The sequence below is a fragment of the Dendrobates tinctorius genome, unplaced genomic scaffold, assembly GCF_039654945.1.
Source record: "Dendrobates tinctorius isolate UK_male_01 unplaced genomic scaffold, ASM3965494v1 ptg000251l, whole genome shotgun sequence".
Taxonomy (NCBI): domain Eukaryota; kingdom Metazoa; phylum Chordata; class Amphibia; order Anura; family Dendrobatidae; genus Dendrobates; species Dendrobates tinctorius.
The window spans coordinates 1,462,727-1,476,628 of record NW_027361918.1 but is presented as its reverse complement, the minus strand read 5'-3'; the positions used below and the strand labels follow the sequence as shown (position 1 = coordinate 1,476,628).

Genomic DNA, 13,902 nt, shown 5'->3' with positions numbered 1-13,902 from the left:
TCAACAGCTTACTAAAGGAAAAGCAGCTCTGACTGAGGTAGCGGTTAGGAAGAGTGGCCAACAGGAGGACTGCCAGGCGCAAGAGGACTCGGGTCCTAACAGTGCTGCTGCTGCCATATCTTCATCCTCATCAGATGAGGCATTTAACTTTGACAAGTATTTGATGACATGGAGCAGGCAGAGCGTTGCCGCAAGGAAAAAGATTTCACTCCGTCTCCTATAGCAGCAGATTGACCATATTTCAGCAAAATGTTTCACTTGCTCTCAAAGAAATAGAAAAATTCAACCGTTCATCAGAACTGACTGTGCATGAGGCAATTCCTTTATACCCGGAAATTGTTAGAGATGTTCCCATGTGGTTACGGCTTTGCCTCCAACCCAAGTTACTGTAGAGATGTTGTTCTCTGGCCCTAGAATTATTAGGTCAGGTTTGAGGTCATCTATGAAGGAGGATCTGATGGAGGCAATTCTATTTCTTAGAACAAATTCATAGACTGCACAAATGATATTTAGTATGTTTTTGTTGAAAACTGTTTTTTTGCCACTTACATAGTTTATTACAAAATTGAGGAGTCGCAGGTTTGGCTTACCGCCTCCACAGCACTGCCCGTTTCTCCCCAGGTGCGGTGCACTCCGGGACTGCGAGTACCGCCACGTGCAGAGAAAGCCGAGCACCGGACATTTGCTTGCGGCCTTCCCTGCCAGGTGCTGCACGGCCATTTACGCGTCACTCTGGGAGCGGTTCTGTTTCGGCTGTATGTGTTTATGGACTAGAGGCTCAGTGGAAGGTTCCGGAGACCGACCGCTGCCGCCAGAAGACGGACCATCGTTTGAAGGACACCGTGGCCTATGGAGTTTTGGAGATGTCAGACGGGGAAATTGTGGACTGAGGACATTGCATGTCGGCCATCTCCATGGATTTATGGCATAAGAATAGCTGCCTCGGTGATTATTACACCCCACAACCTCAGACCTCCACAGGGAGGATTTGTTCCCACTCATTATTGTGATAGCCCAGTTTCTGTTAATCATGAGCTATTAATCTTTTACAGGACCATATTCCATGTTCCAGAGCTCTATCTTTATAAATGTCGCACTGATGGGCCGGATGGCAGCCAATGTTTTCTGCTCAGACTCATCTGAGCTCAGTCACATTGCGAGTCCAGATGAGAAAACCCCACCGATCTGCCCGGCCTGATAGCAGAGCATTGCTCCGAGCGCAGGCCGATATGCAGAGGATCGCGTCGTATTATGCCAGCATGCGCGAGACTCAGAATGTGAGGAGTCGCATATTACACAGAGCAGGCAGGAAATAAGGGAAGCAGAACTATCAATATGGGAGAGTGATACACAGCGGTGGCCAGAAATATTGGGGCAGGTAATAAATAAGGAGCGGGAGGTTTTAGGATCTGTGCGCACGTTGCGGATCCACAAGTGACTTACAGTACAATGTTATTCTAGGGAGGAAAAAAAAACGCTGTGCACATGCTGCGGAAAAAGCCCCACGGAAACGCAGCGGTTTATTTTCCGCAGCATGTCAATTCTTTGTGCGGATTCCACAGCGATTTTACACCCATTCCATTTTAGGAATCCTCAGGTGTAAAAACGTATGCCAAATCCGAACATTCCACACGGAACACTCCGCCCAGCAATCCGCACCGTGTGCACGTCCCCTTATCGTCCTGTGGCTTTAGGTCTGATCCAGGGTTGTGGTCTCCAGGTCTGAGGAGCACATTCCTTCACTGATGGAGCCAGACATAAATCCACGCGACACATTCATTCCACCTCTGTCGCAGCTCGTCAGAATTTTCTAAACCATTAGTATCCAAAAAATAAAATGTGACTATTGCCTAACATTACAAAGATAGTCCAGAGGAAAACTATCTGCCATCGCCTGTGCCATCAGTGGTGACAGCAGCAGTCAGACCCTCAGCGGGGAGCAGCTGATGGATTTATAAGGTAAAAACAACAACATACAGCAGGTCCGGACGGGCTCCATGGAAGTGCGGGTCTGGTCTACTGGTGAGGACTTCCCTGCAGATAGTTCCCCCAATAAACCGCAATGTATGGACACAGCCCGATACAGAGCCAACTGCAGTTACCGGATTTTTTCCGAGAAAAATATTTTTTAATAAAATGCTGGTGCTTCTTAGAATCCATGCATCATATTGCTTACCGGGGGTGGTGGCTGCGGTGAAGCGGAGTCCCAGGGTTGTTGCTGGAGGAGTCCCTTACACTTGCCAGTCCTACTCTAACATGAAAACCACAAAAAGAGGAAAAAAAATCATCCAAAAAATTCAGTTACAATCCAGACAGGCCTAAACGCATCTGCACCAATCCAGGGGGCAGCGGACCCAAATAAAATGGCAGCTGCACAGGCGCATAACTACCAAACAGCCAGGGATTGGCCGTGTGTCCACCAGTGCAGAAGAAATAATCCGCATGTGGCAGTGTTCACACAGGGAATGCAGGGCTTCTGCCTCACAGCCTCTTAGTGACACCATAGAGGGGGGCTGCCCAGTGCCAACTAGAATGCATCGCGTGTGAACAGAGGCCACAAGTTTGCAGAACCATTTGGGCCCAACTGCACCCTGAAAGAAATATAAAAAGTGCACATAAAACATATCAATATATGTCAGGTATTGGTTGATATTGAGGCCTTAATACGGAAGCTGCCAAACTGCGTCAAAGTCCCTTACACTTGCCAGTCCTACTCTAACACGAAAACCTCAAAAAGCGGTGTCACTAAGAGGCTGTGAGGCAGAAGCTCTGCATTCCCTGTGTGAACACTGCCACCTGCGGATTATTTCTTCTGCACTGGTGGACACACGGCCAATCCCTGATTGGAGGCTGGCTGTTTGGTATTTATGCGCCTGTGCAGCTGCCATCTTACTTGGGTCCGCTGCCCCCTGGATTAGTGCAGATGCATTTAGGCCTGTCTGATTTGGATCTGAATTTTTTGCTGCTGGAGGAGGCAGGAGTGGGGTGATTCTGCAGGTCACAGGCAGGGATGAGGGGGGGTGTTCCGATGTGTGGCGCGCTGGTGTGCGGCGCTGCCCGGAGCTCTGCCGACATTTTGTGATATGCCAGAGCCCCGATACTTCCATGTTTCCCTGTTCGTGTCCTGTGGACTCTGATAATCTGTCCGCCACCAGTGACAGCGCATGCGCAGATGATGATCTCGGGACCAATATCTCGAGAGATGAGATTTCAGCGCGGAGATCACCGTCTGCGCATGCGCTGTCACTGGTGGCCATATTCCTCGAGTTTACAGCAGACGCACAGGGAACCATGGAAGTATCGGGGCTCTGGAATGTCGGCAGAGTCCTGGGCAGCACCGCTGGGCACCGGAGAGACCTGCAGCAGCGGCCAGCAACCGCCAGGCATCTGGACACCCCCCCTCATCCCAGCCTGCGGCCTACACCCACAGTATCGGTAAGGCATGTACGCTTTGTAAGACTCACCCCCATTTCCCCCCCAAATTTGGGAGGGGGGGGGGGAAGTGCGCTTTATAAAGCGAAAAATTCAGTACTCGACTAATGTCACACCGAGCTTTATCATTCTAGAAATGAAAGTTCTACTTCTATCTGTCAGACTATTATTACACCTCAGATAGTTAGAAGTAAAATCCATGAATACACAGGAATGAAAAGGAGTTCTAGAGACCAAAGCAATGAATTAAGGCACATTAGAGATTAATGACAAACAAACATTTTGTACCAAAGTCCCCGGAGCTTTAGCTGCAATAATTGTACTGCGGTACTTGGCACAAGATTCCTCTCTCACTGAATCCACTATAGGACACGAGCGTGGGAAAAGGGAAGGAGACCTAGGGGGGCCCTGGCCATAGATAAGACGTCCTAGGATGACCAAAAAACAAAGCCCGAAAAAGAGACATAAAGAAGCATCAAAAGTACAGACAGTATGTAAGGCAAATACAGTAAAGGTGAGAAATAAATATTGGACAAAGGAAATTAAAAGTTGGTAGACCCCCACAGGACCCACCCTAGCAAGCCGTGGGAAGAGGGGAGGGGAATAGCGGAGATCTTAGACTCCTCTGACATCGGAGGGGCGCTGGGTCACACGGATGGTGGAGGCTCCAGCACTGCACTTGGTGGAGAGAGGGAACATGATGAATTGGCATCCAAAGAGGTCACCACTGTGGAGGGCACGGTGAGAGAAGATGGAGGAAACCCCCAACACCTAGAGGAAGACAAAGACATTCATGTAAGAAACATCCTGACACGGCCGCCCCTCCCAACATTCACACCGTGATCTAATGCCCATCAGCAACAATCTACAAGCTGAGCAGGAGGTCACTTTACATTCTGATCAGACTGTATGGAGACCACGACACAGCGACCAAAACAGGGGGCCCTAGCCTGAAAGGGGCAGCGCAGACGGCAGGGCAATGGGCGACGCACTTCCTTCCCTAGGCAGGCCCCGAGCACACAGTCCCATGCAACCTACACCCACTTCCCCAGGCAAGCTCCCAGCACGCAGTCCCATGCAAACCACATCACCCACTTCTCATCAGGCAGACCCCCCCTCCCAGCATGCACATGCAGCCCCATGCAAGCCACATCACCCCCTTCTCCCCAGGCAGCCCCCCCTCCCAGCATGCACATGCAGCCCCATGCAAGCCACATCACCCCCTTCTCATCAGGCAGACCCCCCCTCCCAGCATGCACATGCAGCCCCATGCAAGCCACATCACCCCCTTCTCCCCAGGCAGCCCCCCCTCCCAGCATGCACATGCAGCCCCATGCAAACCACATCACCCCCTTCTCATCAGGCAGACCCCCCCTCCCAGCATGCACATGCAGCCCCATGCAAACCACATCACCCCCTTCTCATCAGGCAGACCCCCCCTCCCAGCATGCACATGCAGCCCCATGCAAACCACATCACCCCCTTCTCCCCAGGCAGCCCCCCTCCAGCATGCACATGCAGCCCCATGCAAGCCACATCACCCCCTTCTCCCCAGGCAGCCCCCCCCTCCCAGCATGCACATGCAGCCCCATGCAAACCACATCACCCCCTTCTCATCAGGCAGACCCCCCCTCCCAGCATGCACATGCAGCCCCATGCAAGCCACATCACCCCCTTCTCCCCAGGCAGCCCCCCCTCCCAGCATGCACATGCAGCCCCATGCAAGCCACATCACCCCCTTCTCCCCAGGCAGCCCCCCCTCCCAGCATGCACATGCAGCCCCATGCAAGCCACATCACCCCCTTCTCCCCAGGCAGCCCCCCTCCAGCATGCACATGCAGCCCCATGCAAGCCACATCACCCCCTTCTCCCCAGGCAGCCCCCCTCCAGCATGCACATGCAGCCCCATGCAAGCAACATCACCCCCTTCTCCCCAGGCAGCCCCCCCCTCACAGCATGCACATGCAGCCCCATGCAAGCCACATCACCCCCTTCTCATCAGGCAGACCCCCCCTCCCAGCATGCACATGCAGCCCCATGCAAGCCACATCACCCCCTTCTCCCCAGGCAGACCCCCCCTCCCAGCATGCACATGCAGCCCCATGCAAGCCACATCACCCCCTTCTCCCCAGGCAGACCCCCCCTCCCAGCATGCACATGCAGCCCCATGCAAGCCACATCACCCCCTTCTCATCAGGCAGACCCCCCTCCCAGCATGCACATGCAGCCCCATGCAAACCACATCACCCCCTTCTCATCAGGCAGACCCCCCCTCCCAGCATGCACATGCAGCCCCATGCAAACCACATCACCCCCATCTCATCAGGCAGCCCCCCCCTCCCAGCATGCACATGCAGCCCCATGCAAGCCACATCACCCCCTTCTCATCAGGCAGACCCCCCCTCCCAGCATGCACATGCAGCCCCATGCAAACCACATCACCCACTTCTCATCAGGCAGACCCCCCCTCCCAGCATGCACATGCAGCCCCATGCAAGCCACATCACCCCCTTCTCCCCAGGCAGACCCCCCTCCCAGCATGCACATGCAGCCCCATGCAAGCCACATCACCCCCTTCTCATCAGGCAGACCCCCCCTCCCAGCATGCACATGCAGCCCCATGCAAACCACATCACCCACTTCTCATCAGGCAGACCCCCCCTCCCAGCATGCACATGCAGCCCCATGCAAGCCACATCACCCCCTTCTCCCCAGGCAGACCCCCCTCCCAGCATGCACATGCAGCCCCATGCAAGCCACATCACCCCCTTCTCCCCAGGCAGACCCCCCTCCCAGCATGCACATGCAGCCCCATGCAAACCACATCACCCCCTTCTCCCCAGGCAGACCCCCCCTCCAGCATGCACATGCAACCCCATGCAAGCCACATCACCCCCTTCTCATCAGGCAGACCCCCCCTCCCAGCATGCACATGCAGCCCCATGCAAGCCACATCACCCCCTTCTCCCCAGGCAGCCCCCCCTCCCAGCATGCACATGCAGCCCCATGCAAGCCACATCACCCCCTTCTCCCCAGGCAGCCCCCCTCCAGCATGCACATGCAGCCCCATGCAAGCAACATCACCCCCTTCTCCCCAGGCAGCCCCCCTCCAGCATGCACATGCAGCCCCATGCAAGCCACATCACCCCCTTCTCCCCAGGCAGCCCCCCTCCAGCATGCACATGCAGCCCCATGCAAGCAACATCACCCCCTTCTCCCCAGGCAGCCCCCCCCTCACAGCATGCACATGCAGCCCCATGCAAGCCACATCACCCCCTTCTCATCAGGCAGACCCCCCCCTCCCAGCATGCACATGCAGCCCCATGCAAGCCACATCACCCCCTTCTCCCCAGGCAGACCCCCCCTCCCAGCATGCACATGCAGCCCCATGCAAGCCACATCACCCCCTTCTCATCAGGCAGACCCCCCTCCCAGCATGCACATGCAGCCCCATGCAAACCACATCACCCCCTTCTCATCAGGCAGACCCCCCCTCCCAGCATGCACATGCAGCCCCATGCAAACCACATCACCCCCATCTCATCAGGCAGCCCCCCCTCCCAGCATGCACATGCAGCCCCATGCAAGCCACATCACCCCCTTCTCATCAGGCAGACCCCCCCTCCCAGCATGCACATGCAGCCCCATGCAAACCACATCACCCACTTCTCATCAGGCAGACCCCCCCTCCCAGCATGCACATGCAGCCCCATGCAAGCCACATCACCCCCTTCTCATCAGGCAGACCCCCCCTCCCAGCATGCACATGCAGCCCCATGCAAGCCACATCACCCCCTTCTCATCAGGCAGACCCCCCCTCCCAGCATGCACATGCAGCCCCATGCAAACCACATCACCCACTTCTCATCAGGCAGACCCCCCCTCCCAGCATGCACATGCAGCCCCATGCAAGCCACATCACCCCCTTCTCCCCAGGCAGACCCCCCTCCCAGCATGCACATGCAGCCCCATGCAAGCCACATCACCCCCTTCTCCCCAGGCAGACCCCCCTCCAGCATGCACATGCAGCCCCATGCAAGCCACATCACCCCCTTCTCCCCAGGCAGACCCCCCTCCCAGCATGCACATGCAGCCCCATGCAAGCCACATCACCCCCTTCTCATCAGGCAGACCCCCCCTCCCAGCATGCACATGCAGCCCCATGCAAACCACATCACCCACTTCTCATCAGGCAGACCCCCCCTCCCAGCATGCACATGCAGCCCCATGCAAACCACATCACCCCCTTCTCATCAGGCAGACCCCCCCTCCCAGCATGCACATGCAGCCCCATGCAAGCCACATCACCCCCTTCTCATCAGGCAGACCCCCCCTCCCAGCATGCACATGCAGCCCCATGCAAGCCACATCACCCCCTTCTCCCCAGGCAGACCCCCCCCCAGCTCGTGGATGAACATCCACTTACCTGATCTGTCACTCCAAATCCCACCATGACACCCACTGCTGCCCTGCTCTGTATGGAGGAAGAGGTGCCGCCCCTTCTGGTCACATGGGCATGACGTCACCGCAGGTCCTGCAGTTCTCAGTGCGGTGTCCGCCCCCAGGACGTCTTCCCCCGGCTGCGGCTCTCTGCGGTGTCAGGTGAGGTGACAGCGGCCAGGACTCGGGCGCAGCTCTCACACAGTCTGTGCAGTCATGGCTGCCTCTCTCCTAGTGACAGAGCTGCCGGTGTTCTGCTCACTCCCTGCAGCCTCTGTGTCCTCCCCGCGGCCGCACACTGTCAGCACGGAGGGACCGCCCCCTTGTCTCCTCTGGGGATGGAGGGACCGCCCCCTTGTCTCCTCTGGGGATGGAGGGACCGCCCCCTTGTCTCCTCTGGGGATGGGGGAACCGCCCCCTTGTCTCCTCTGGGGATGGAGGGACCGCCCCCTTGTCTCCTCTGGGGATGGAGGGACCGCCCCCTTGTCTCCTCTGGGGATGGAGGGACCGCCCCCTTGTCTCCTCTGGGGATGGAGGGACCGCCCCCTTGTCTCCTCTGGGGATGGAGGGACCGCCCCCTTGGCTCCTCTGGGGATGGAGGGACCGCCCCCTTGGCTCCTCTGGGGATGGAGGGACCGCCCCCTTGTCTCCTCTGGGGATGGAGGGACCGCCCCCTTGTCTCCTCTGGGGATGGAGGGACCTCCCCCTTGTCTCCTCTGGGGATGGAGGGACCTCCCCCTTGTCTCCTCTGCGGATGGGGGACCGCCCCCTTGTCTCCTCTGGGGATGGAGGGACCGCCCCCCTGTCTCCTCTGGGGATGGAGGGACCGCCCCCTTGTCTCCTCTGGGGATGGAGGAGCCGCCCACTTGTCTCCTCTGGGGATGGAGCGACCGCCCCCTTGTCTCCTCTGGAGACTGGACCTGTCTGTCTTGTTTGTGATTTACACCCAGACCCTTCCCCACCAGTGACCCTCCTAGTTATACCCCCTAGAGCATATGGGGCCACATATTATAACACCCAGACCCTTCCCCACCAGTGACCCTCCTAGTTATACCCCCTAGAACATATGGGGCCACATATTATTACACCCAGACCCTTCTCCACCAGTGACCCTCCTAGTTATACCCCCTAGAGCATATGGGGCCACATATTATTACACCCAGACCCTTCCCCACCAGTGACCTAGTTATACCCCCTAGAACATATGGGGCCACATATTATTACACCCAGACCCTTCCCCACCAGTGACTCTCCTAGTTATACCCCCTAGAGCATATGGGGTCACATATTATTACACCCAGACCCTTCTCCACCAGTGACCCTCCTAGTTATTCCACCTAGAGCATATGGGGTCACATATTATTACACCCATACCCTTCCCCACCAGTGACCCTCCTAGTTATACCCCCTAGAGCATATGGGGCCACATATTATTACACCCAGACCCTTCCCCACCAGTGACCCTCCTAGTTATACCCCCTAGAGCATATGGGGCCACATATTATAACACCCAGACCCTTCCCCACCAGTGACCCTCCTAGTTATACCCCCTAGAACATATGGGGCCACATATTATTACACCCAGACCCTTCTCCACCAGTGACCCTCCTAGTTATACCCCCTAGAGCATATGGGGCCACATATTATTACACCCAGACCCTTCCCCACCAGTGACCTAGTTATACCCCCTAGAACATATGGGGCCACATATTATTACACCCAGACCCTTCCCCACCAGTGACTCTCCTAGTTATACCCCCTAGAGCATATGGGGTCACATATTATTACACCCAGACCCTTCTCCACCAGTGACCCTCCTAGTTATTCCACCTAGAGCATATGGGGTCACATATTATTACACCCAGACCCTTCCCCACCAGTGACCCTCCTAGTTATACCCCCTAGAACATATGGGGCCACATATTATTACACCCAGACCCTTCCCCACCAGTGACTCTCCTAGTTATACCCCCTAGAGCATATGGGGTCACATATTATTACACCCAGACCCTTCTCCACCAGTGACCCTCCTAGTTATTCCACCTAGAGCATATGGGGTCACATATTATTACACCCATACCCTTCCCCACCAGTGACCCTCCTAGTTATACCCCCTAGAGCATATGGGGCCACATATTATTACACCCAGACCCTTCCCCACCAGTGACCCTCCTAGTTATACCCCCTAGAGCATATGGGGCCACATATTATAACACCCAGACCCTTCCCCACCAGTGACCCTCCTAGTTATACCCCCTAGAACATATGGGGCCACATATTATTACACCCAGACCCTTCTCCACCAGTGACCCTCCTAGTTATACCCCCTAGAGCATATGGGGCCACATATTATTACACCCAGACCCTTCCCCACCAGTGACCTAGTTATACCCCCTAGAACATATGGGGCCACATATTATTACACCCAGACCCTTCCCCACCAGTGACTCTCCTAGTTATACCCCCTAGAGCATATGGGGTCACATATTATTACACCCAGACCCTTCTCCACCAGTGACCCTCCTAGTTATTCCACCTAGAGCATATGGGGTCACATATTATTACACCCATACCCTTCCCCACCAGTGACCCTCCTAGTTATACCCCCTAGAGCATATGGGGCCACATATTATTACACCGACACACTTCCCCACCAGTGACCCTCCTAGTTATACCCCCTAGAGCATATGGACCCACATATTATTACACCCAGACCTTTCCCCACCAGTGACCCTCCTAGTTATACCCCCTAGAGAATATGGGGTCACATATTATTACACCCAGACCCTTCCCCACCAGTGACCCTCCTAGTTATACCCCCTAGAGCATATGGGGTCACATATTATTACACCCAGACCCTTCTCCACCAGTGACCCTCCTAGTTATTCCACCTAGAGCATAGGGGGTCACATATTATTACACCCAGACCCTTCCCCACCAGTGACCCTCCTAGTTATACCCCCTAGAGCATATGGGGCCACATATTATTACACCCAGACCCTTCCCCACCAGTGACCCTCCTAGTTATACCCCCTAGAGCATATGGACCCACATATTATTACACCCAGACCTTTCCCCACCAGTGACCCTCCTAGTTATACCCCCTAGAGCATATGGGGTCACATATTATTACACCCAGACCCTTCCCCACCAGTGACTCTCCTAGTTGTACCCCCTAGAGCATATGGGGTCACATATTATTACACCCAGACCCTTCCCACACCAGTGACCCTCCTAGTTATACACCCTAGAGCATATGGGGTCACATATTATTACACCCAGACCCTTCCCCACCAGTGACCCTCCTAGTTATACCCACTAGAGCATATGGGAACACATATTATTACACCCAGACCCTTCCCCACCAGTGACCCTCCTAGTTATACCCCCTAGAGAATATGGGGTCACATATTATTACACCCAGACCCTTCCCCACCAGTGACCCTCCTAGTTATACCCCCTAGAGCATATGGGGTCACATATTATTACACCCAGACCCTTCTCCACCAGTGACCCTCCTAGTTATACACCCTAGAGCATATGGGGTCACATATTATTACACCCAGACCTTTCCCCACCAGTGACCCTCCTAGTTATACCCCCTAGAGAATATGGGGTCACATATTATTACACCCAGACCCTTCCCCACCAGTGACCCTCCTAGTTATACCCCCTAGAGCATATGGGGTCACATATTATTACACCCAGACCCTTCCCCACCAGTGACCCTCCTAGTTATACCCCCTAGAGCATATGGGGCCACATATTATTACACCCAGACCCTTCCCCACCAGTGACCCTCCTAGTTATACCCCCTAGAGCATATGGACCCACATATTATTACACCCAGACCTTTCCCCACCAGTGACCCTCCTAGTTATACCCCCTAGAGCATATGGGGTCACATATTATTACACCCAGACCCTTCCCCACCAGTGACTCTCCTAGTTATACCCCCTAGAGCATATGGGGTCACATATTATTACACCCAGACCCTTCCCCACCAGTGACCCTCCTAGTTATACACCCTTGAGCATATGGGGTCACATATTATTACACCCAGACCCTTCCCCACCAGTGACCCTCCTAGTTATACCCCCTAGAGCATATGGACCCACATATTATTACACCCAGACCTTTCCCCACCAGTGACCCTCCTAGTTATACCCCCTAGAGCATATGGGGTCACATATTTTTACACCCAGACCCTTCCCCACCAGTGACTCTCCTAGTTATACCCCCTAGAGCATATGGGGTCACATATTATTACACCCAGACCCTTCCCCCACCAGTGACCCTCCTAGTTATACACCCTAGAGCATATGGGGTCACATATTATTACACCCAGACCCTTCCCCACCAGTGACCCTCCTAGTTATACCCACTAGAGCATATGGGAACACATATTATTACACCCAGACCCTTCCCCACCAGTGACCCTCCTAGTTATACCCCCTAGAGCATATGGGGTCACATATTATTACACCCAGACCCTTCCCCCACCAGTGACCCTCCTAGTTATACCCACTAGAGCATATGGGAGCACATATTATTACACCCAGACCCTTCCCCACCAGTGACCCTCCTAGTTATACCCCCTAGAGCATATGGGGCCACATATTATTACACCCAGACCCTTCCCCACCAGTGACTCTCCTAGTTATACCCCCTAGAGCATATGGGGCCACATATTATTACACACAGACCCTTCCCCACCAGTGACCCTCCTAGTTATACCCCATAGAGCATATGGAATCACATATTATTACACCCAGACCCTTCCCCACCAGTGACCCTCCTAGTTATACCCCCTAGAGCATATGGGGTCACATATTATTACACCCAGACCCTTCCCCCACCAGTGACCCTCCTAGTTTTACCCCCTAGAGCATATGGGGTCACATATTATTACACCCAGACCCTTCCCCACCAGTGACTCTCCTAGTTATACCCCCTAGAGCATATGGGGTCACATATTATTACACCCAGACCCTTCCCCACCAGTGACCCTCCTAGTTATACACCCTAGAGCATATGGGGTCACATATTATTACACCCAGACCCTTCCCCACCAGTGACCCTCCTAGTTATACCCCCTAGAGCATATGGACCCACATATTATTACACCCAGACCTTTCCCCACCAGTGACCCTCCTAGTTATACCCCCTAGAGCATATGGGGTCACATATTATTACACCCAGACCCTTCCCCACCAGTGACTCTCCTAGTTATACCCCCTAGAGCATATGGGGTCACATACTATTACACCCAGACCCTTCCCCCACCAGTGACCCTCCTAGTTATACACCCTAGAGCATATGGGGTCACATATTATTACACCCAGACCCTTCCCCACCAGTGACCCTCCTAGTTATACCCACTAGAGCATATGGGAACACATATTATTACACCCAGACCCTTCCCCACCAGTGACCCTCCTAGTTATACCCCCTAGAGAAAATGGGGTCACATATTATTACACCCAGACCCTTCCCCACCAGTGACCCTCCTACTTATACCCCCTAGAGCATATGGGGTCACATATTATTACACCCAGACCCTTCTCCACCAGTGACCCTCCTAGTTATACACCCTAGACCATATGGGGTCACATATTATTACAACCAGACCTTTCCCCACCAGTGACCCTCCTAGTTATACCCCCTAGAGAATATGGGGTCACATATTATTACACCCAGACCCTTCCCCACCAGTGACCCTCCTAGTTATACCCCCTAGAGCATATGGGGTCACATATTATTACACCCAGACCCTTCTCCACCAGTGACCCTCCTAGTTATTCCACCTAGAGCATATGGGGTCACATATTATTACACCCAGACCCTTCCCCACCAGTGACCCTCCTAGTTATACCCCCTAGAGCATATGGGGCCACATATTATTACACCCAGACCCTTCCCCACCAGTGACCCTCCTAGTTATACCCCCTAGAGCATATGGACCCACATATTATTACACCCAGACCTTTCCCCACCAGTGACCCTCCTAGTTATACCCCCTAGAGCATA

The 13,902-nt window shown here is 54.3% G+C and overlaps 1 protein-coding gene and 1 long non-coding RNA gene across 4 annotated transcripts in view; one reads left to right on the top strand and one right to left on the bottom strand.

The window, feature by feature from the left end:
• Window positions 1-3,621: 3,621 nt before the first annotated feature.
• Window positions 3,622-8,266, bottom strand: LOC141065326 (uncharacterized). The gene is made up of 2 exons (XR_012226395.1): window positions 7,859-8,266; window positions 3,622-4,203 (listed from the first exon to the last, which is right to left on the bottom strand). It is a non-coding gene; the product is annotated as an uncharacterized lncRNA (long non-coding RNA).
• The window catches only part of LOC141065324 (uncharacterized), a 242,747-nt gene continuing 236,738 nt past the window's right edge, over window positions 7,894-13,902 (top strand). For 2 of the 3 annotated variants that reach the window (XM_073557752.1, XM_073557750.1), the window contains exon 1: window positions 7,894-7,963. In XM_073557752.1, the coding sequence (XP_073413853.1) occupies window positions 7,943-7,963 (21 nt within the window). In that variant the 5' untranslated portion in view covers window positions 7,894-7,942. The remainder of the gene's footprint in view (window positions 7,964-13,902) is intronic. The other variant, XM_073557749.1, reaches the window with a different exon arrangement.